The following is a 24,536-nucleotide window of genomic DNA, read 5'->3' as shown; positions in this document are numbered from 1 at the left end:
TAACAGAAAAATAGTGCTTTGGAAAGATGCATCCACCAAAAAAATCCATAGCCTGTGTAAAATAACATAAAATGCACTTATGAGAGGATCATTTTTGCTTCAGTTTGTTCCTTGATTATCATATTATACAGCAATAAACAGACATAGAACAATTCATCCTTCTTTTCTAGGTTGCGTAGGGGTGAGAGGGACGATCTGGAAAATCAGGAGTATATTAACTCAAATTTCAGCACATAATTATTCAAATAAAATTTTAATGATTTCAGTTCAATACAACTGAAAATGTAGTGTCATTAAAGGGCATTTCTTGCTAAATTTCAAATTACAGGTTGTGGGCCATTTCTGAGCAGAAGCATCAAATCCTACTGAGTACTCAGCTTGCTAACTAAGGTGACTGACGGCATCACGGTAGGAGGTGGGGAAAAGCAAGGATCAGCTCACAGAATTTGGCTAAGAAAGCAAACAAACAAAAACAATGCAAACAATAATTAAAGTAGTTACAGATATTAGTAAAATAAAAATACAATCCCAAATATCCATCTCTTAAATTACTAGAAAAAAATTACAGATAAAGTTACAGCAAATACAGTCTTCACAGATTTGGGTAACTTTATTTGCACTTTATAGTGATTTTTAAGCCCTATATCCAATGAAACCATTTTAAAAAGCACTATGAGGAATGGAAATTTAGATGTCTATTACGCTTTTCTTTAAAAAAAAAAAGAAAGCTTAAATTTCTGAATGAGCAAGATTGACTTTTGTAGGTAGAGGCCCTGCTTCTTCATGATCTTCAGCTTTAGATCTGACAACCACAAGAGAAGCAGCTGGATATCTGTTTAGCTTTTGTTCATTCATAAATTCCAAGTCACCATAGATACTCAGCTTCTGCAAAAGAAAATCAACGCATATTAGCAATTTGGATAATTAGGAACCTCTCTGAGTAAATCTACAAATAATTTAATCTATGAATATTTGGTAACAAAAAATTCTATAAACATCCTCAAGAATGAAGAATGCCTATACTCAAAGTTTCATAGACATGTGATTCAGCTCCCAGCGGAGGGCCAAAGAAAACTCTTCCATATGTACCAACTCAAAATACTTAGAAGTACAACTGAGTATCAAGAATAATTGCTCGGGTTTAAATGGAGTTAGTGTGGTCATACCAAGAACACTGATTCTGGATGTCTGATGCCTTAAGTGATCAATTCCTTTAAGACCTTAGCGCTGTGACCAAGTGGTCAAGTGATCTGGGGAAAGTTTCTCTGTTACTAAATGTTTTAACTCAGTTAGAAAATATGTGCTATTTTTATAAGGCTGTGAGTAGAAGAAAGAAGAAACACTTTAACAGTGAAAGAAAGGTCTTCACAAACATACAAAAGCTCCTCAAATTACTACTATGATATCCAAGAAGATACTAAAACAAAAGAATGAAAGCATAAAACAGAATCCACACAAATGTCATAACACTCACTGGAGCATAACGGCAATGTCTAATATCTTTTTTTTTTGAAGATTGGCACCTGAGCTAACAACTGATGCCAATCTTATTTTTTTTTTCTTTTTTCTGCTTTTTCTCCCCACTTCTTCCCAGTACATAGTTGTATATTTCGGTTGTGGGTCCTTCTAGTTGTGGCATGTGGGATGCTGCCTCAGCGTGGCCTGATGAGTGGTGCCATGTCCGCGCCCAGGATCCGAACTGGCGAAACCCTGTGCTGCCGAAGCGGAGCGCGCGAACTTAACCACTCGGCCACAGGGCTGGCCCCTCTAATTTAATCTTTTGAAAGTAGGTCTGTTTAGATGTGGGTCTATCTCCTAAAGGCAGAAAAGCAAAGTGAAAAGTTTTTACTAAGAAATGGGATAGATTTTGCTGTTAACTCACATGGCAACAAATCTCTGAATTCATTAGCTAAAAATTGAAGTGCTGACATTACTGACAGGACAACTGACTAGATTATAAAGCAAGAACCACACAGAAGTACTTGATATTGGAAAGGCGCTTTTAAAAGATGTTGAATAAAGAGCAGCTTCCGGAGTTTAAGCACCTATCAGTACTGACTCCCGCTGCAACATGGACGAACCTTGAAAACTATGCCAAGTGAAAGAGGCCAGACACGAGGGCCATGCATTGGTTGTCTATGGCAGGCAGGGTGGTGGTGGTGCTTGGAAGGGAGGAGGGAGCGACTACTCATGAGTACATGTTTTCTTTTTGGGGTGAAGAAAACCTTCTAAAAGTGACTGTTGCGATGGCTGCTTCCTTGAACATGTTTCAGATGTGGTCTGCTGCCCACTGTTCCAAGGCAACAACTATCCTGCAACAGGGAGGTGGCTCTGTTACTCCGGAGAGGGGTCAGAAATAACTTATGTTCCAATAACAAAATCAATGAAAAGGCTTCACGAAAGCAAAGTTTTAAAGTGGCTTTTGGCCCAAAAAATCTGAATAATTATTGTAATGCTAAGTTCTCAGTTATTTTTATAGTAAACAAAGGAGAAAATAGCAGGGAAGGAGTATTTATACTGCAATATTTTTAAACAAGAAACAAAACATTAATATGTATTAAAAACTGTTTATACTGAAAAGAAATCCACTAAAATGGCAATACAATAGTTCTGGATGACAGGATGAGTGACTTTTTCTGCTTCTGTATATGTACTTAACAAATTTCTACACTAAGTTTATAGTACTTTTATAATAAAAAATATAGTTGAAACACCATTACCTAGCCAAAGTGTGGTTTCACATACAAAGTAAAGCCTAAAAGCAGCGAATCCACATGGTTGTTTTCCACACATTTTTCTAGAAAATAAATCTCCTTAGAAAAGTATAGGCTCTTTGAGGGTGTGGCCATAATTTTAATTAAGAATAGGAAAAAGAGCTCCAGAGAGAGGCAAGAAAGTAACATCCACATGGCGGATATCTGGAGGGAACGTAACAGCTGCCAACAGGACTCCTCGTGGGGTCTCGACGCCTTGGGCTTTATGATCACAGGGGTCTGGGGAGCACATGTGGGGACAGTGAGGTGATCCTTACTTGCAAATAAGGGGAGAAAATTTCTCACAGAACTAAAACTATACAATCAAAACAAAATTTATCACAGCAGAGATAACATCTAAAAGGAAGAGAGAGATCAGGAGTCATCTGAAAGGGAGGGAAAGGTCCCCAGGTCTGTAGGATGTAATCAAAACCACAATGAGGCACTGACGTGTCACAACACCCAAAGAAGAGGCTGCTTCCGTAAGTCTAGCAAGGACTAAGAGAGAAAACACTACGAAATAGCCATCTGAGAACTATTTGGATCAGAGAGAGTTTGAACGTCCTGGCTCAAAAACATGAACCATGCGGTCCTGGTGGTGTCTTTCTTCCTAGTGTCCAACAGGGTACACGGGGACAAGCTCCTAAGATGAATCACACAATCAGCTCCCCTGTTTATGATTCCAGGATAACTAAAGAAACTTAAGGGTACTGGTTTTGGAATCAGACTATCTGGATTCAAATTATAGTTCTACCACTTACTGGTACGTGACCCTGGGGCAATTATACTCTCTTGCTGTTTTCATAGGTAGAAAATAGGGATAATAACAGCAGCCATCTCACAGCGTTAGCGAAAGGACTAAATGAGCTAATTCATATAAAACACCTAAAAGAGTGCCTAGTAGGAAGTGCTCAACATTTGTCAGTAGGCCTGGGAACCAGAATCCAGGTTGTGGTGGATTTATCATGGTAAATTCCACCTGAGGCTAGCCACTCAGTCTTTCCTGGCAACAACCAGGCCAATCTCTATGTGTATCTTTCTTTTACAAGGGGCATCCTAAGAGTAAGGAGAAGGAATTGGGCTAATGATACAAAAAGGAAGGAATGCAAAGTGCCACAGAGTGGGGGGTCAACAACGATTTATTACTATAGGTTTGTAGCTTAGGTGCCATGAGGATTTAGAGTGCGTGAGGTAGCTCAAAAGGAAGTAACAGGCAAAGGCAATCCTATGTAAGATGGGTAATTTCAGATTTATCAGGAACAATAAAATGATTAAAATATGGACATCGGAACTAAACAAGAACACAAGTAGCAAGAGGATGTCATCAGTACATTCTATGAGTCTCATAGAAATTTACCCATCCTTTAATACCTCCAGAATTCAAGATTCTTCTCAATCCAGTCCAGCTTTATCCATTTATCCATTTGGTTTAATTTCCTAATTGAAGTTCTTTTAATCAAGTCAGTTCCTTACAGTCCTTTCCTGATAGCTTATTCTTGTCTGTCTCTGGAAGAGCGGCTCCCCCTCCTCTCTCTGCTAACCCATTCTTCAAAGTTTAGGTCAAGACCCTCACTATCTAAAAGCCTCAGCTGACATCCCAGCACATAGTCTCTGCTTTCCTTAACACTTTATACATTTATTATTTGTGCCACTTAAACACCTTATCAACCACAGGAAAGATGGTATATAGGAAAAAACACAGGAGTTTTGAGTCAAAAGACATGAGCTTAAGCCCAACCTCAATACTTTCATAACTGTGCAGTCCTGGGAAGGCCACCCGGACTTTGTAAGCCTGTTCACTCATCTATAAAATGGATAATGAAAGCTGCTTTTGAGTACTGCCGGACATGTAAGATAAATGAAAATACTTCTTAAATTTTAAAGAACTATGTAACTGTTAAGTTATTAACATTATCCTGTCCCAGTTTCCAGCTGCCTGTATCACATACCATCTTAATAAAAAATATGAAATATAACATTATCTTAATCATTATTCATGTGTAAATCTTATATTAAAACATACCCTTATAGTCTATTAAGATAAAACTGCTGTTCAAATACCATGCTGGACACATACCAACTACTTATTGTTAGATTCTATTTTAATTTCTCTCTTCTTTGTTCTCTTTTAATATTGCACTTTGGAGGCACAAGAGAACTAAAGTTTATTTCAGTTGGATTTGATGTCAACAGACATTATTACTGTATATTTAGATATATAAATAACTTTCTTTCCTTGAAAGCCAGTTGGATCATCAAATTACAGCCTTGTCCCCAAATAAAATTCCTTTACTTTAACAGTTGAGTTTCTTAGGCCAGTTAAATTTTCATTACCAAGGAAGTCACAATAGTTTTCCATCTCACTCAGAGTTAGATACCAGAACACAGTAACTCAAAATCAAACACTCCCACCTTGCTGCTTCTAAAGCAGCAATTACACCGTAACATTTGTGGCAATTAATTTACAATTTTAAGTGGTTCTACAAGTCTTCTTTCATATATATCACTTAGAAACTGACGTCAACAGGTTCTTTTCAGTCGCAAAGAACCAGGGAGAGAGAGACACTACTCAAACCAGCCAACATATATGTCACCATGGTAGGTAGCATCACAGAAAACTGGGAACAGCGATTCTTGTGCTGCAAAACTCTAATTTTCATGTGTGCCAATCCCCATGTGTGTGATAACCATCACCAAATCTTCTCTCACTCTATTAGTAGAGGGGCCTTGTTTTTCTAGTTAAACAAATAAGGCATTTAAAAGGTAAATCATGTGGCTCGGTCTTCAAATGGCCTGAGGGTTAGAATTCAACCTACCTCAGAGGGAACATACTGCTCCACAGCTGTAGCGACAGTTGCACAACAAATCCAGAGCAGTACCATCACCGAGAGGACAAGGGTCATGGTCAAAATCCACCCAGAGTTACTGAAAAAAATCAATAATTAGCCATGTTAAAATTTCATAATATAAGAAGTAGGAGATTCTTAATAACTAAAGGCCATCAACGTTATGTACTCATAACATATTGTAACAATACAATTAAAACTTCATGTGTGCTACCTTTAAAACTGTTTTTAAAAACATGCTTATAGAAGGAAATACTATAATAGCTATTATATTAGGGTGGCATGATGCTCCTTCCTCCACTTCTCATGTTTCTGTAATACGGCTATATCACCTTTATAATTAAAAAAATCAGACATACTGGCTTTCTGCTAAATGTAAAAAATTACAGCAAATTACTGCCAAGGGTATTTTTAAATTACCAAATGAGATAAGGCAAATGAAAGCGTCCCATAAATTGCATACTGCAATACAAATGTCATATATTATTTTGCAAGGAATTATGATGATATTTGCTTTAAGAAAACCCAATATCTCAGAGTTATGGTATAGATGGGTAAATTATAAAATGATCATTTGTTTTATAAAAGAATTCACAATAGGCTTCCAGAAGTTCAACTTATGCAGAACATTTCAAATATTTAATTTGCCACAATTTACTTATATTTCAATTTACAAGAGCACATCTATTATGAGGCACTCTGTACCCACTATAGCATTTCTTAGTAAAGAGAGATTTTAATCATAAGAAAAATATAAGTATCTTAAGGTAGAAGGCCAGGTACAAGAATCAGCAACCGAGTTTCTTCCATAATTGATCTATCATTTGCCAAACTATACATTAAGATTCCAAGAACAGGAAAAATCAACCTATTTTTTAAATATTAAGAGTCTAATTCTGAAAAACTCTGTAATTAATACAGGTAGCCCAATTTTCACATCTGTACTCATCCAACACTGCCTAATAAAAGATCTGTACTTACCACCATAACACATTCCCTTGATGGTCTGCCAACACTTGAACATGCTAAGGAAAACCTATGCACAGTCCTTGTTTGTCTCCCAGCAAAAGAGGTGGACTTTGGAAAAAGCACTGCATCTAAAGGCAGGGAATGCCTATATGATGCTTTAAGTATTCTAATTTTAAAATTTTTTTTTCTTGTGCAATTTTTTTTTTTTTTTTGAGGAAGATTAGCCCTGAGCTAACGTCTGCCACCAATCCTCCTCTTTTTGCTGAGGAAGACTGGCTCTGAGCTAACATCCGTGCCCATCTTCCTCCACTTTATATGTGGGACACCTGCTACAGCATGGCTTGCTGAGTGGTGCCATGTCCGCATCCGGGATCCGAACCAGTGAACCCCAGGCTGCCGAAGCGGAACGTGTGAACTTAACCGCTGTGCCACCAGGCCAGCCCCATTAAGTATTCTAATTTAGAAAGATAATAGAGTACAAAATATTTTTAATGGAAAAACACCCCATTTACATATTCTAGCCCTAAACTGGGTACTAAGAAATTTCCTTCCATGAAATGTGAAGGATGTATTTGATATCTGGATTCTGGTAACAACTAGTTAGAGTCAATCTGCTGCTTCAACCTTCACAACAAAAGAATCCTACAGGTTCTCAACTATCTCCATTATTTTCTGTTCTGCTTGTCCACTGCCCTAGTTCAGGCCTCATAATTTCTTGCCTGGTTTACCGGAGCTCTCCAACCTGGTCCTCTACCCTTCACACAGAGGCTTCTTCCTGATACTTACATTTGATTACTTTCCTGCTCCTATTTAGTTCCTGTCTACCTGGTTTGGTCAAATCTCTGACTCTCCATACATATTAATGTACCTTATATATTCATTAGGAATCCAGCACAGCTAAAAAAAAATAAGCAAGTGTGATACAACTAGCAAAAATCTCTTCTCATGATTTAAGACTTATTTCTATCTCCTCTGTAAACCCTCCCTTTGAAACTTCTGACAGACTTAGGTATACTCCTTGTCTTCCTCATGAGAGGGGGGTGTGTGTGTGTGCACATGATATATAGCAATCACTATTGTGCTGTTCATTGTTTGCATGTCTGTCTCTACCACACAGACAGAACTCTATACAGGCAGAGATTGAACATCTTTTCTTAGGTCTCAAGTCCCTAAAACAGTGCCTGGTACCTAACAGACGCTCCAAAAAGAAATGGCAAGTGAAAGAAATGAGTGTGGCCTCAATTTCCATTGTAGAGGCCAAGAGTACCTCCATAACGCTATGTGGTATAACAACAAGGAGCACCGCAGTGAGAGTCAGAAGACCAGACTCCACTGACGAGCTGGGTGACCTGACAGTGGATGGATAACCTTGGAGACAGCTGATTCACCTCTCTGATCCACCTACTTATCACTGGGTACTCTTCTAAGAGTCGAATGAGATCACTGAAGGAAAAAAACATTTAAACAGGAATACTTTTTATTAAAATGTAGGATACTATTATAATAATTCATGTTTGTGCACAGAAACTTCTAAGGATTAAATCTCTAGCTATAAGGTTAGTTGTTCCCTAAATTAAACATTTACAAACTTACTTTTAAAATGTTAGAATTTAAACAACATAAAATACAACAAAATGTTAAAGGTCAGTAAGTCACCAAGAAGATGCTAGGTAGTGCAGTATTGACAATAAATTGTAACCTAAGATTAGGTGATTTCTTAGCTCTCATAAGACTATCAAACTGCAACAAAAATACTAAATACTGGAAAGAGAAAAATTGCCCCTTTTTTGCACAGGGTCAAAAGCAGGTTTAGAAATGAAAGAAAGGGAAAGTCTAAAGTTAAATTCTCATTTTCTCACCCAGTCTTTAAAGACTTTGTTCAGTAAAATGCATTAATTTTTAGGTTTCAATATAACTCTGCTGATACCTGATAAAACCTGTCAAGAAATGATTTCTATCACAAGATGCTTCAGGAAGCGTGTAGTTGGACCACCGCGGTGTTACACTTGAGACAGAACAGCCACTAGAGTAGACACACCGTGAGGGCAAGCACTTGTTTACCGTCGCTCTACTCAAGAGCTCAGCCTGGTATCTGACACAGAGTACAGAACTATTAATAAATGCAGTCGCCCACTGCCTTTCTCTTTGTTTTTTCTTCTTTTGGTGGAGGGGTTACAGGGTGAGGGCTCACCTCAGAACTTTTTGGAGGAGAAGCAAGCATACTTTGATAAAACCCTCATCACTCTCAGAAGACTTGATATTCCTTCCTAGGAGGGCATAAGGTACCCATTAACTCTGCCTGCCCACTTTCCCCTGCCATCCTTAAGAATCTTTGGCTTGGAGTTGACACTCCTTAGCAGAGAACACAAAGCCCCCCTAATCTATAGCTCTGATCTACCTCCCCTAGACTCGTGTGTGGCCATACAGATAAAAACAAATATCTGACTCCCAAACCACTCAGACATACTTTAAAGCTTAATTTAAATGTCTGGAGAAGCATATTTCTTAACATAAATCAAGGAATCCTAACAAGAATGCTTTTATAATGTAAAAAAAAATACCCGCTTCAGTTTTATTCAAGTACTATGTATATTACCTTTTAAACAAACTAAAATATCTGAAAGTATAAGTTTGGTAGGAAAAAGGTAAAAATGTTTACTTTTGAGTAGCTAATATAATTTTAAAATAATAAAAAGGAATGCATCTCTGATACAAGCCAGATTTTATCTCCTAGACACATAAATAAAGAGGAGGAATACATACAGAGAGAGGCATCTTAAAAAGCCATCACTTTCTCCATCTTCAACATAGTCCCTGTGTGCTTGTGAACTTCTCATTTGCAGATCTGCTGAAATAACAAGGTACAAGTTTATGATATCCTATATTTCAAAAGCTAGTCTCAAATAACTACTTCTAGATACATACACTGTACAGATATCTGGTTGTTTTTATAAGTGTAATCTGATACACTTTATAATGAATGCAAGTTCCTCTGGCACATCCAAAACCAAACGGATTTCTACCATGTTACAGATTTCCTATTTTATTTTCAAATTCTTATTGACATTGATGCTTCTGTTTAATTACAGGTGGGCCTGAATAATAGAATTTGTTTTATTCTATTCTAAAGTTAAAGGTGGTCTGATGATACATGCTGTCATTATCCACCCACCAAAATAATTAGAAAGTTAATTAAATCAGTATCCAAAATAAGATATGAGCTAGTATATTTTACAAGGTAAGCTCAGCTTTAGCTTGATGTTTTACATTCCTCTAAGTTAAAATTCACTTCTAGCATGGAAATAAAAACAGAATAGGAACTCATACTTTTGGGGTAGTTTGACTGTTTGGTTAGTTTATGGGGAAATATCAGAATATTTCATTAGTTCATACTGAAAACATCTCTCAAAGCCACCTAAATGTTCTTAGAATAGTGGTTCTCAAAGTGTGGCCCCCAGACCAGCAGCACCAACACAACCTGGGAACTTGTTAAAAATGAAAATTCTCAGGTCCTACCCCAGATCTAGTAAGCTGAAAACTTTGAAAGTGGGGCTCAGAAATCTGTTTTAACAAGCTCTCCAGATCCTAATGCACGTTAAAGTTTGAGAACCACTGTTCTCAAATTATTTGTTCACCTTCCATTAGTGTAAAAACAATCACACAACCAATTCTACCACAACCAGATTTGACTGCTAAGGTTTTTATCCCAAGCTACTTAAAATAAAACTTACAGGACATTTTGCTTAGTGACGAGTCTTTCAAATTTGTAGGCTCCTGCTCCAACTGTGGAGCATACTGGATTTCTGGCTTAGACTAAAACGATAAGGAAAGCAATTAAGTCATTTGTACTTCTTAAGCTTTTCTCAGTAGCGAGTTCTGTAACACATCATCTTTATAAAAATTCAAACTGAGAAAAAGCAACAAAAGTATGGTATAAAAAATAAAACACATTAACCACAATATATTTTAATTGCACTTCCTAAACATCAGATCCAGTGCCTTGCAAAGAAACAGACAGATTTCTGGCATCATCAAATATTTAGCCAGTTTAACTTCCTGACAACATTAAAAAAGAAAAAAAGGACAAATTATAATATACTGCATTAAATATCATACCCTGAAAAAATGAACTCTAATTCATTTTTTAATTAGATGAAAATTGATCAGGAATAATTTAGCAGACTGCCAACATTTTTGGCTAAACACATATTATCTCTATTTTTTCTCATCTGAAATATCCCATTTTTCTCTAAGTTTGAGCAATTCATAAATTACAGCTAAGCACTCCATACTTTACAGCTATAAAGCACTAGAGGAGGGTTTCTCCATCCTAGTTACACTCAAGCTGACACAGAGAGAGAAGCAGACCTAGTCTTACTTCTAATCAGGAATGAGGGCTCCACTCTTGGGGTCAACTTAAGCTTTAACTTAAGTAGCTTTAGGACACAGAACTTATTCATGAATTTAAAGCAAGAAAATTCCTCCTGTATTTTACTTTTTATCAAATTAAGTACAGGGGACCCAAGGCTCAGGATAGTGCTAAATATCACATACTTATTTGTCTTACAGTAAGCCATTCAATTAGCAATAATTAAAATGTTTAATTAAATTACTACCAGAGAGAAGACACTGCCACGACATAATTTGTTGGCTGGTGAATTTGAGGAATTCACCAAATTAAAAGGAAGACAGATGGTAGGGTGGTGTGTGAGCCCTGGAGCTCAGGGAGCCTGCATGTGAGGCCTAATTCTGCTCCTAACTGGCAGGGTGACCTTAAACAAGTTAGGCTCTCAGTTTCCTCACCAATAAAATAGGGATAATATTATAACCTCATGAAGGTGTTTGAACATTTGAGACAATGTACATAAACTCCTAGTACACAAAACCTTCAGGAAACAGCAGCTATTATTGTCACATCACATGGTAAATAATGAGGTAGGAGAAAGTTACCTCTCCAGGAGTCAGTATGCTTTTCGGCAAACTCTCTTACAAGATATATGAGGAAAAGCACTATGAACAACTAAAAAATTACATCATATTGCTTTTCTCTAATATCTATATGTGATATATTTACATACCACTATTTATATTCAAATTACGTATGTTAATTATCCTTCTCTCTCACATCTAGAGGTTTCATTTTATCAATTTAACCACTACAAAATGTAGAAGACTCAGAGTTCTTGTTAGATAAGGATCAATGGGCTTTAGACAGGCTTCCAATGGGCAAAAGGAAAGGTAAGTCACAGTGTCCTGACACCCAATGTTTTCATGTAGGCCAAATAAGTAATTATTACTTGATGATAAATATTTCTAAGTGACTGAGTACATGGCTCTATGCCATTTAAGACATATACATTCATGGGGCAGGGCCAGTGGCTGAGTGGTTAAGTTCGTGTGCTCCGCTTCGGTGACTCAGGGTTTTGCCAGTTCCGATCCTGGGCGCAGACATAGCACCGCTCACTACGCCATGTTGAGGTGGCATCCCACATGCCACAAGTAGAGGGACCCACAAATAGAATATACAACTATGTACTGGGGGGATTTGGGGAGAAAAAGCAGGAAAAACAAAAAGAAGACAGGCAACAGTTGTCAGCTCAGGTGCCAATCTTTAAAAAAGAAAGAAAGAAAGAAAGAAAAAAAGACATATACATTTAGAGTCAGCTCTGATGGCCTAGTGGTTAACATTTGGTGCTCTCATTGCATCAGTGGTCTGGGTTCATTTCCCAGTCACAGAACCACACCACCCATGTGTCAGTTGCCATGCTGTGGTGGCAGCTCACATAGAAGAACTAGAAGGACTTATAACTAGGATATACAACCATGCACTGGAGCTTTGGGAAGAAAAAAAAGACATATATTTATTGCTGTTGGTATTTAGGTGAAACAATGAAGAACAGTCATTACCTGGAATATAACTATTTTTCCATCATCAGCTTGAAGATAAAAAGTCCATGAAGAGGTTATAAAGCTCTGTGCAGAGTCCATCATGTCACTCCAGAATGACCTTACCAGAGTTAGAGGGAAGAGGAGATGCATTTTTGGCATCAGGGACATGAGCTTAAAAAAAAATTAAATCAGAATAAATTATTTTTTATATATGTATATTCAAGAGAGCAACATAATCAAGATTCCCCAAATCCTTATTGGGACAGGATATAAACAATTAAGTGATCCAACTATAATCATTAACATTAGAGTAAACTCCTAGTTACCTATGCAAACTATGGTTAAAATCCCAGGGTACTTTAATTTGCCCCCAACACACTTATAAGCTACCTATCACCTCTATCAGAATAACAGGCTTCTGAATCAGGTCTAAAAATGTGGAAAATCAAGATTTGATTAAATAAGGATTAGCAAGGCCTCAAGAGGTAGGAGGAGGAAAGGACAAATCATACCATTCTCATCTTTAACGCTTTCATGTAAAATAAACCATGCTGTAATGAACATCAATGAAAAAAGGAAGGGAAAAAAAACCAAAGGAATATATGCATAAAATGCGAGACATGTGACAACAGGGAAGGGTGAGGGGAATGTTTATGGGCTGAATATACATGGTAAGCTACTGATAAGATTTTAACATTAACTTGGTATCATCTCCCCTGCAGTTCTGACTTGTTGACGTTTTTAGCAGCAACAGGCCCCTCCAGAGCACAAGTGTGGGAGACCATTTGCTGAACTCTAGAGATGGCTTTAGCTCTGCTATGTTTCAAAAGAGAGGTGTTATGGGGTAGTGAGAGCGGTTTTTAGAATCAAAAATCTGTATTCATGATCCAATTTTCCCACTCAATAGCTGTGAAATCCTTCATTGATTAATTCACTGAATAAGCCTTCATTGAGATTATAAATTTTAAGAGATCAGGGACCATGTGTGTTTTATTTGTCAATGTAGACTTGTATTTAATCTGCATAATCTACATATGACAGACGGGGAGAAGCAGCTAAACCAAACTGGGCTGAGAGGTGGTTAAGAAGGTGTCACAAAGGAAACAATACCTGCCCTGAGTCAAGAGGATTCACCAGGCAGACGGGGAGTATAAAGAACAGAGGCATGAAACAACACATTATATTATAAAAATTAAGAACTGTTCAGTATGTATACAATTAAGAGAGAAAAATGGCTCTTAAAAATTAGAAAATATGTTTAACATTACTCATAATAAGAGAAGCACAAGTCAAAACTATAATAAAGTGGTACACTGCCAGGGGCTGGAGGGAGGAGGAAAGGAGAGTCACTGCTAATGGGTGTGGGATTTCTTTTGGGGTGATGAAAATGTTCTGGAATTAGGTACTGACAGCAGTTGCACAACTTTGTGAATATACCAGAAACTAGTGAACTGAATGTTTTAGAAGGGTGAATTTTATAGCATGTGAATTACATCTCAATTTTAAAAATGGGTGCAGATTCCATGGAGGGCAGTTTTGTTCTATTTCTCAAAATTAAAAATGTACATACCTCTTTTTAACTCAGCAATTCTACTCCTACGATTTTATTCTATAATATAAATGTACAAAATATGCAATATCATTTACAAATGAAAAAGATTAGAAACAACCTACATGCCCACAAACAAGGAACTGCTTAAATAATGATATATTCACACAATGGAATATTATGCCATGAAAAAAAATAAGTATTCTTTATGTACATTTACATTTTAAAAAAGAAAGAAAACATGTATCCCTGTGTATACATAAAATACCTCTGTACTGGTAACCCTGGCTACATTAACGGAGGAACTCTGAGAGGCTCAGAGATATAGGGGTAGGACTTTGCACTATATACCCTTTCACCTTTTGAGTTTTATACCATGTATTTCTTATGCAAAAGTTAATAAAATTAAGAAAGCTCCCAGTATGCTTGGAGTACAGAGTTTGAGTGGTGGGGAATTATAAGGGATGAGCTAGGAAAGTCAGGAGCCAGACTGTGACTTAAATCTGTATGGAATGGGGAGCTACTGAAGTATACAAGGTAGGGGAATGATATGATGAGATTTCCACTTAGAAAATAAACATCTGGACACAACTAAAGGATGGACTAGAGGGGCTTAAAGTGGGAAAATACTTTGGAAGTTAGTTTAGTAATACAGATGAGAAATGATGATGATCTGAGTTAAGGCAATGGCACTGGGATGGGAAAAAAGGACTCTGAACCATCAATTTCTCTGAGCCTCAGATTTTTCATATGCAAAACGGGGATAATACCATCACTGGACCGTGAGAAAATACAAAATAAGATTATGGATGTGTGCATGCCTTTTAACAGTGAAGCACTATATGAAAATAATTATTCAACTGACTTTTCTACTTGCAAACATATAATTTGTTTGCTGAAAACTAATTATAAAATACAACACTAAAATAGGATCCAGTGGGCAATAAACATTTCAACGTAAGTCAGTGCAATCTAAGCAGGCAATTTTGAAAGGCAGTATTATTTCGTACTTGTTCTTGTCTCAGTTCAGCAAACGGCAGCTGATTCTGGCAACCAAGGTGGCAAGCATATTGCTCATCAGATTGGGAATAAGCTTCTGTACACGCTGTAAGAGCAAAACAGTCAAATTAGAAGCGGGGAAAAAGAGAGAAAGAAAAAGGCGGAGGATAGAAAAGAAGGGATTCGCATTTTATAAAGAAATTTCTTATACTTAAAAAGTGCTTCATTAACATGAATTTCCAAATTTGGTAATTGTAGCAAATGTATTATTGTAATAAAACGCCATATCTTCTACTTCCCACAAGTCAAATGTTTCAGGTATAAATCTTTTGATTACACATTCAGGCTCTGGCTACATGATGACCTTCACATGAGGGGATCCTCAGAGTTAAGGCTTACATGGTGGAAAACACAATGGACTGGCATCCTTAAGGTTTGGCTCCATCATTTGCTGGCTGTGTATGTGACTGGTGCTGAGCTGTTTAACCTCTGTTCACTACTGATTTTTATATGTCTAAAATGGAGATGCTGCCTCCTACATCATGGGGTTGAACGAAATAATATATTTTAGTGATTTACATAAATGATATTACTGTTAACTGGATCACTGAGTTGAGAAGCAAGGGTATTCACATGCAAGGAAAAATAAAACAAAGCAATCAGTCTGACACCCTAGATCTTTGAGAAAACTGAACTTAAAAAACGTTCTACAGCAAGATTCTGAAGTTGAAACGGGTCTCTACCAGATATGTTTTCTCCAGTTAGTCCACTAGAGCCGTTTCTCTCTTGTGATACAATACTTCATCACTATAACAATTTTGTTTTTCTTTCCAACCCAGTCATGCATTTGTAGTATACTTCCAGAAGGTGCTAGATAATAAACTGAACAGAATTATATACATATGAAGATGGCCAGTTAGGAGACTGAGCCACAAAAAAATAAGGTTATATCATAGAGGCTAGATGTGAGTCACGGCATAGTGACAGAAAGGCACCTCCGGCTACACTGAATAAACAGTGTAATGTAATGAATAGAGAAAATTCCTTCATAGTTCTTTAGAAAGTTAAATGTCAATTCTGCCCTGATTACAAATTTCTTTTATTAAACACATCTCTTTCAGCAAAAGGTAAGAACAGTGCTTTAAGGGATGACAAAGACTCTGGTTATGTCTTTTACTGGCATGACCCACAAAGAATACACTATTACATACTGAGTCAAAGGCCTGATTCAGTACAAACTTGGAGCCACATCAACTGGCCTATGATTGAAAGGCTTAGGAAAATTATACTATCCATCGAAAAGGTAGTGATGAATTATGAGAAGGGTAATTACCAGTGCATTTGTCTAAATCAAATGCTTGGTTAAACAAAGGTGTCCTATCCATAGCACAAAATAAATATTGTCTCAACAAACAGATGAAATTTAAAGCCCATGAAATTTCGAGCAGCAGCCCTAAAACTCTAACTTCATAATAATTAAAATATGCCGGATGACTAAACAGTATGCTTGTCATTTTCTGAGGAAAATACGTAAAAAGCATAACACAATTCAAAGAAAACACCAATGTTATATACTGCTGACATCATTAGCATAGCACCTTACCAGATTCACATTCCGATTTGGTCCGATTTAAGTCAGTTCCATCATCCACAAACTGACAAATTGAAAACAGTCTGCAACCTCTCTGACATGCGTACAATTCCTCTTCCTAGGGAGTCCAAGAACAGGGAGGATTACCAAAAAATAACATTTTTCCCTCAGGGGAATAAAAAGTCAAAAAGAAAGCAAAGTTAGTAGGGTTTATTATAAGCTGTCCAATAAAAGTTTTATAAGTGACAGAAAGAAAAATGATAGGAGCCACGTAATACCCAAGATCTTTGCCACATAAAGAGGTTTCAGCTTCTTATTTTAAAAGTGATACTTAAGAAAGACGCCTAATGAATAAAAACATCACCCTTTCCCCATATTCCAGGGTCATATTTTGTGGGGAAAAAATTTAAAATAAAAATACATAATCAGAACTTTAACAGAGGTAGAAATGAGTAAGCAAGTACCTCAGGACCAAGAGCACACTTTTGCCACATAAATATTTATACAAATCATCAGGCTTATCAGGAAAAGTATCATGACTTGCTTTACATGGCAAATATTGCCATAAAGACCCCCACAAAGTGAGGTACACATCTATAAAAACGCTCACATGAAAGGATTTTTAAAACTTGGCTTACTTAAGCTGTAAACACAAATAAGAGCAACAGTGTGATGTATGGGAAAGGCCACTGGAATCAGCCAGACCTGGATTAGGACCTTTTAGGTGAGAGATCCTGAACAAATTACTTTATCTATCTAAATTTCCATTTTCTCATCATAAAAGGAGATAATAGTTACAATAAATTATCTCCAAACTCCAAATGCTGGAAGACAGCTACTCCTAGCATAGTGCCTGGGACATAGAAGGTGCTCAACAAATAGTAGTAGTGTTAATCACAATAATAGATTTTTAAAACCGAAAACAACTGTTATAGGCATCATCGTACATGTAAAGGAGCTCAAGATAGAACAGATTCTTCATTCCCGGGAAATGTGAACTCCTTAGAAAGACTAATGACAATGTCTTCCACAGGCTTTTCTTCCACGAAATATGTGTAAGTAGTTGAAACAAACCAGTACATGTGGGAAAGCCCCCTCAACTTACTGTGTGATCCACTGTGTACAAACTGGCAGGCACCTAATAAGGACGGAAACAGCATGTGCACACACCAGTTAGCAACCAACGGAACACAAAGGTACTCACTGCTTTCCAGCAGAAGGATTACCAAAATTTATGCAGCAGCAACAATCCACTAAGAAGAGGTGGCTGCAGTCTAATATTAAACAGGCTTTATTATACAACTTAAAGTAGCACATTTTTGGACCTCAGTTCGTTGCAGTTATTGTTAAGGTGAAATTGAAAGAATTTCAACAATCATGATAAATTTCATACCCAAATAGCTTTTGCAGGCTTTGTAAAACAGGGGAAGAATTCTCTTGTGTCTTTGGAGCACCACATATTTCCTTATATTGCACAGAGGAAGCATCAGCTCATTAGTATGAGGTACCTGCATGCCATTTCATTTCCAGACATGTTTTCTTTGTTAAGCCTGCTCAATAAGCCCTCCTGTACCACTTTCAGAAGAGAGTATGGCATGAAGAGCCTAGGTTCAGGAATCAGTCCTGGTTTGAAGCTGAGCCTCACTACTTATTCTTCACAACCTTGGGCAAGTGACTTAATCTCTCTTTGCCTCAGTTTCCTTAGTTGTAAAACAGGGATAAGACTCTTACATCAATTTTGAATATGATGAGGATTATACATTTTATATCCACAATATCATTAATATTATGCTATACTATCTAATAAATAGACATAGATTAATAACATACTTAATGAGCACCCACAATGTGCCAGGTACCCTGCTAACACTTAATGTATTATACAACACTGGGCACAGAGTAGGCACTCAACTGGTAGCTATTAAGAATCATATGCTGGGGCCGGGCCCGTGGCCGAGCGGTTGAGTTTGCGCACTCCGCTTCGGTGGCCCAGAGCTTCACCAGTTTGGATCCTGGGTGTGGGCATGGCACCGCTCGTCTGGCCATGCTGGGGCAGCATCCCACATGCCACAGCTGGAGGGACCCACAACTAAAAATACACAACTATGTACTGGGGGTTTTGGGGAGAAAAAGGAAAAATAAAATCATCTTAAAAAAAAAAAGAACCATATCCTTACTCCAAGTGTTTCATGTTCTAGATAATATTATTATTCCAAGAAAAATTTCAAGACCTATGGGTATCCCAAATGACTGGCAAGCTTATATAAAATTATCTCCTCTGATTTAGAGCACAAGGAGGTAGAGCTCCCCACCAAACTGAATACCAGCTAAATAATTAGAAAGAACTTCAATGACACTATCTATAGATTTTATATGCATTTTCTTATCCTGAGCTAAGCTAAGCTAACTGTTCTCTCAATATTTAGCATTACTACACTATACATATCAAACTGGCTTTATGACATGTAGTATAAAAATAACTTTCCGGGGGCTGGCCCCGTGGCCAAGTGGTTAAGTCTGTGTGCTCCGCTGCAGGCGGCCCAGTGTTTCGTTGGTTCGAATCCTGGGCACGGACATGGCACTGCTCATCAAACCACGCTGAGGCAGCGTCCCACATGCTACAACTAGAAGGACCCACAACGAAGAATATACAACTATGTACTGGGGGGCTTTGGGGAGAAAAAGGAAAAAATAAAATCTTTAAAAAATAAATAAATAAATAACTTTCTGTTGCCATGTGTTGGGTGCTGTGTTAAGAGCGCCACATATATTATCTTTAATCTTCACACTAGCTCCGCAAGATGTGAGGAGTTTTTGTTTTTGTTTTTTTACAGCTGACGAAAGGAAGTTACAAGAAGTTAAGTGATCAGCAAGGATACACAGATAGTAAAAGTGGAGCTGGGAACGGAACCCAGGTTTGCATGGTGCCAGAGCCCACATTCTGTTAAAAAATGACCAGGCTGGCTCTAACTAGCTTTATTATTAGAATTACCTATGTGTCTTGTATTTGTATTTGGACCTAGACAAATTATGCAATTGCACTTTTGAGGAATGTTAAAGGGTAAAATATAATAATTTTTAAATAACTACTTACAACAAGGTAAAGTATTCTACTTTCTTGCAACAAATAATTAATTCTGAAAAAGTCATTAAAACGAGATTTCTATCTCCCAGTTACAAATATCAGACCAAGAGAAGCTGAGTTTGTAAATTCATCTAATTTCTTACAACACACACTGCTTTTTCCTAAACTGTAAAGCACAATAATTTGGAGGAGGGCCACCAGAAAACACTACATTAATTTTTTTTTTTTGAGGAAGATTAGCCCTGAGCTAACTGCTACCAATCCTCCTATTTTCGCTGAGGAAGACTGGCTCTGAGCTAACATCTGTGCCCATCTTCCTCTACTTTATACATGGGACGCCTACCACAGCATGGCCTGCCAAGTGATGCCAGGTCCACACCCAGGATCTGAACAGGTGAACCCTGGGGTGCTGAAGCGGAACGTGCGCGCTTAACCGCTGCACCTTAACCACTGTGCCACCGGGTCAGCCCCTAAAGTAAATACTTTTAATCAACTTTATTTCTGTCAACAGAAAGTAGACAGTTAATAAATTTTAAGTCCAGGACATACAGGGAGTCAGATGATTTAGGTTCCTGGTGAGAAACTTTAATGAATAAAAAGACTTACAGATATCACATCAATTGTTAGAAAATAGTGGATATTATCAAAGTATCTAAAGTTTCCAGAAGTGTTTATCCTTTAGAATTGTTTATTCTCCCAGCATTCTGGTTCATACTACAAGTTTGCTAGAAAATCTCAAAAAAGTAAAAACAACAGCAACAAAGACCCACAACCAAACACTAGAACGATACAAAATAAATCTCTGTCCAATTCCAGGCCAAATCAATATTAATGAGTTTCCTCATGCAATCCTCTTAATGATGAAAGTTTATAAGAAAACAAGAAAATAATGTATTTAGGGACAGTATACACTGATTTAAGTCTGGAAGCCGTAATTTCTCATTTCTCTCTCTTGATTGCTACATTATTTGAAAACTCCACACTTCCTCTTGAAAATTGGTAATCCTCAGGCAACGGGAAATCCAGCAGTAAACAGACAAACGGTAAGTGACAGCATTTAGAACTTTTCATTTCAAAGACCTGAAAGTACTTGCCAATAAGGAACACCTTAAACTTCACTGGACCTGCCCTCGGAGTCACTTTGTAGTTTGAGGGAACATAGAGCGCTAGCCACACAGTTAAGCAAACAGCATAGAGGAGACGAAGGAAAAACAAGAAGACGACCAGCAACATCAGCAAAAGCTCTTAGAAAGGAAGGCAGTGGGGGAGGGAGGGGTATACCCAAATTATATATGGGCAAGGGCGGAGGAGTGACCAGCAATTTAGAATGTTGAGTAAACAGAGTTCTGGCGAAGCTGAAAAACAACTTGAGACGTGGAATGGAATTAAAGGAAAAGCAGCGCCAGGGGGCCGGGGGTCGGGGTGACCGGGCAGAGAGTGAAAGTGTCACTCCTCTCCATAAACTGCGGGACCCCCCCTCCGCGGGGCAATCTCATTTTTTCACCCACTCCACGAATTCCCTGTCTTCTGCACTGAACGGTACGTTCTCTGAACGCTGAAACCTACTGCTGCTTCTGTAAGCCACCCCAGTCCCAGCGGCAGCGCCCTGCCCACAATAACAACACGGGCGGAGAGCCCTCCCCGGCCGTCTCACAACTCCTGGGGCTGCCGCCACCCATCTCAGACCGCAGTGGGGCTGTCGGCTCGTCTGACACCCAACACACTGCTCCCGGCCCAGAGAGGCGCTCAGGAACCAGGCCTTATGAACTACCCTTTCGAGAGCTGGCGTTTCTGCCCCTGCCCCTCGCCGTCCCTTAGGTTCCCTGAAGGTGAGGACTCCGCATTAATCATCCGTATCCTCCTCCCCCTCGGAGTTCTCGTCTCCCCTGCTACCCCGCAAGCTCCCGAAGGAAAGGGGTCGTGTCTTCCTTCTCTTGTGTCTCCCAGCCTATTACGGGGTAGGTGCCGCACAAACTTCCGGTACTGACAGCTGGAGCGGGGGGCGGGTAGGACGAGGGAAGAAAACAGGCGCTCCGCAGGTGGGAGACAGCGGCTGAAAGGTGGGTTCCACGGCCGGGTGCCCGGGGTCGACAGAGGCGCTAGCGGAGAGGCGGGAGGCCAGGGAGGGGTGGCAGCCCGTTTCGGATGGACCCTACCTTGGGGTAGGTGTGCAAGGGGTAGGTCAACTGACAGGCCCGGTGGCAGGACGCCGTATCTCCCAAGACCGAGTCAAACGCTTCGGCCGATGCGGTTCCCGAGCCTCTGGCCAGGGCCATGGTCAGCAGCAGCAGCGGCGGGAGCCCCAGTTGGGCCCTGACCCAGAGGCTCCCCTTCGGCGCCGCCATTTTGTTTCCCTCTGTCACAACAGCTCAGCTTGTTGCCGTTTTTTCAGGGTTTCCTCCTCCTTCCAGAGCCAGCCCCCTTTCCGACCCACGGGCCGCAGCTTCCGCCTCCGCCGTCTCCTCAGCTCCGCCCTGACCCGCCCCAAACTGCGGCCTCCCACCCGCCGGTCGGGGTCTACGAACTTCTCCCAGGTTAGCGAGAGGAGGTGGATCCAGCCATCGCGAGTATTAGCGCGAACCAGCGCCCCTGACGCCTTCCCTCCGCGAGGCACGCTGGGGCATGTAGTTCTCTGCGGGTGGGAGGCGCACGGTGCAGTTGGGAAAGTGGTTCTCGGAGAACTACGGCCGCCCTGGGCGCGCCCGCACCCGCTCTCTTCGCAGTGCACTGTGGGGAATGTGGTTTGCTGTTTCCCTGAGGCGCGCTGCCAGCGGGCGGAGCCCCTTCGGAGCCCTGGAAGGAGTGTTCGTTTACGTCTGACCCCCGCGGTTTGGGCTTGGGGCTTCCGAGGCTGCGCTCTGGAGGGGCCCAGCTGCTGCCTGGGCTGCTTTTCCTGGTGGGTCTCACGTCAGACCGTTAAGTTCCCCTTCCTGGGCTCCTGAGTGCCGAGGGCAGGGGAGGATAGTGTTTCCTTTTGCTCGGGGATCCAGAGCACGACAGTCGTGGTTAGGGTCCTCTCACCGCCGAGCAGTTGTTTCCGGAGGTGGCTGCTTGTTGTGAGGACCTGCTGGGATCTGGAGGTGGTGGTTGGTTGCGAGTTCCCAGGGGAACCCGTGGGATCGTGTCAATGGCAGGGTAGTTGTTAAGAGAGCTTGATGGAACCCAGTGGAACCCTAACTCTGCCAGAACCCAGCCTAAGCTGGAAGAGGTCTCAGTCGTCACCAGGCTCAGTGCCTGCCCCTTATGGAACCCCCTCCACGGCGTGCGCTTGTGGAAGCCGGGTACTTGTACTTCCTGACACAGGAAGTCGGCCGATCATTGTACACTGTTTCGGTTCTTAGATGTTTCTTTTTCAGCACGTAATCTTCCTGTAAATTCCACCCAAGAGTCCTGATAATTCAAGCATGCTTCCAGAGTGTGTAGAACCCGGTTGCATCACTGTAGGGAACACACATCACAGCAGGTTTGATGGAGTTTTAGAATCTGCCCTCTTTCTTGAGCAGAACACGCGGCAAGCCCGTGAAGGTAGTTGGAGCCCCCTAGAAATGGATAAATTCGTCATTCGAACGCCTAGAATCCAGAATAGTCCTCAGAAGAAAGATCCTGGAGGAAAGATTTACAAGCAGGCCACGATTGAATCTCTGAAGGTGAGAGGGGATCTGGGACCAAAGAAAATGTGTAAAGGACCGTGGGAGCCAGGTGGTGCGGAGGAGTTCTACTGTGGAAGGCCTGTGAATTATCTCCTGCTGTGCGTCCTCCCCAGTGTTCCTAACCACTCTGATTCGTTTCCCCCATACCCTGTACAGACTTGTAATTATCAATTCCCACACCTCCTCTATGCTCTTCTAGTTACTTCGGCTTTATGGTATGATTTGCTAGCTGGTAGGGCAGGCCCCTTTCATCATCCCTTAACAGAATTTTCTTGTCTGTTAGGAATGTTCCAGAACCGAAAACGATTCTGTGTACCCTGTACATCCTCAGTAAGTCTGGGGGATCCTGTCCTCTCTTATCTTCCTGGCCAGAACCAGTATCACATGGCCTCCATTGCCACAACTGAGCCTGCGAAAGAGCCTGTTCTGATGGACCCTTTGCAGCCTGGCACTCAGTCTGGTTTTGATTTCCATTAGCAGGGAAGAGGCAAGGAATAGGTACAGGGTAGACGACAACGATGAAGCAGTGACCACAGGTACCCAATTAACGGTGAAGTAATTATTACTTCACTAAAAACAAAGAACTGCTTATAGTCAATTCCCTTTGTTTTCTTGAACCTCTCCTTCTCCATTTCTGGCTTTTTCTTTTTGGTTTTCTTTATTTGTTCCTCTTCCTCCACTAGACTCCTAATGCTTTGTTCCGCAGAGTTTTGTCACATTTTATGTATTTGGCCAGGGTGACGGTATTCCTCCTAAGGCTTGCCATGCTGATGACTGCCCAACTCACACCTCCAGACTGGATGTCTGGGGTGAGAGTGGGATCTGGGGATAGAGAAAATGTGCAAAGGCTGTGATAGCAAGCGGCCTTCTGAGTACTCTCCTTCTGTGCTCGGTTGGACTCCTCTCCTACATGTGCCACAGGCGACCCGACCCAGATAAGAACGTGGCGAAGGAGAGCGTGGACAGAAGTCCTGGGTTCTAGGCCCTGCCGCGCTATTGGGTGATCTTTACCAAGTCACTTCCTTCTCTGGGACCTCAGTTTGTCCTCATCTGTAAAATGTGGGGGTTGGACAATGTGTATCAGTGTTTTTTCAAAGGAGCACTATTGTCATTTGGGGCAAGTTAATTCTTCATCATTTGGAGCTGTCCTGTGAGTTCAAGAAGTTTATCGCCCCTGCCCCTCAGATACTAGATGCCAGTAGCAT

General features: G+C 40.1%; 2 protein-coding genes across 3 annotated transcripts in view; one reads left to right on the top strand and one right to left on the bottom strand.

Moving 5' to 3' along the window:
- Window positions 1-237: 237 nt before the first annotated feature.
- Window positions 238-22,213, bottom strand: TMEM59 (transmembrane protein 59). 2 transcript variants are annotated; one of them, XM_070592322.1, is made up of 8 exons: window positions 21,838-22,213; window positions 16,609-16,714; window positions 15,017-15,111; window positions 12,476-12,628; window positions 10,300-10,381; window positions 9,332-9,413; window positions 5,570-5,678; window positions 238-885 (listed from the first exon to the last, which is right to left on the bottom strand). In XM_070592322.1, the coding sequence occupies exons 1-8, from the start codon at window positions 22,024-22,026 to the stop codon at window positions 730-732; spliced, it is 972 nt and encodes a 323-aa protein (XP_070448423.1). In that variant the 5' UTR covers window positions 22,027-22,213; the 3' UTR covers window positions 238-729. The 2 variants fall into 2 exon arrangements, with proteins under 2 accessions (XP_070448423.1, XP_070448415.1); XM_070592314.1 differs by having other exon boundaries at window positions 9,332-9,416; window positions 21,838-22,026.
- Window positions 22,214-23,193: 980 nt separating this feature from the next.
- TCEANC2 (transcription elongation factor A N-terminal and central domain containing 2) overlaps window positions 23,194-24,536 on the top strand; it is a 33,477-nt gene continuing 32,134 nt past the window's right edge. Inside the window, exon 1 of the mRNA XM_008539879.2 lies at window positions 23,194-23,328. Within this exon, the coding sequence (XP_008538101.2) occupies window positions 23,227-23,328 (102 nt within the window). The 5' untranslated portion in view covers window positions 23,194-23,226. The remainder of the gene's footprint in view (window positions 23,329-24,536) is intronic.

The sequence above is a fragment of the Equus przewalskii genome, chromosome 2 (genome assembly GCF_037783145.1).
Source record: "Equus przewalskii isolate Varuska chromosome 2, EquPr2, whole genome shotgun sequence".
Lineage (NCBI taxonomy): Eukaryota > Metazoa > Chordata > Mammalia > Perissodactyla > Equidae > Equus > Equus przewalskii.
This window is presented reverse-complemented; position numbering and strand designations above follow the sequence as displayed.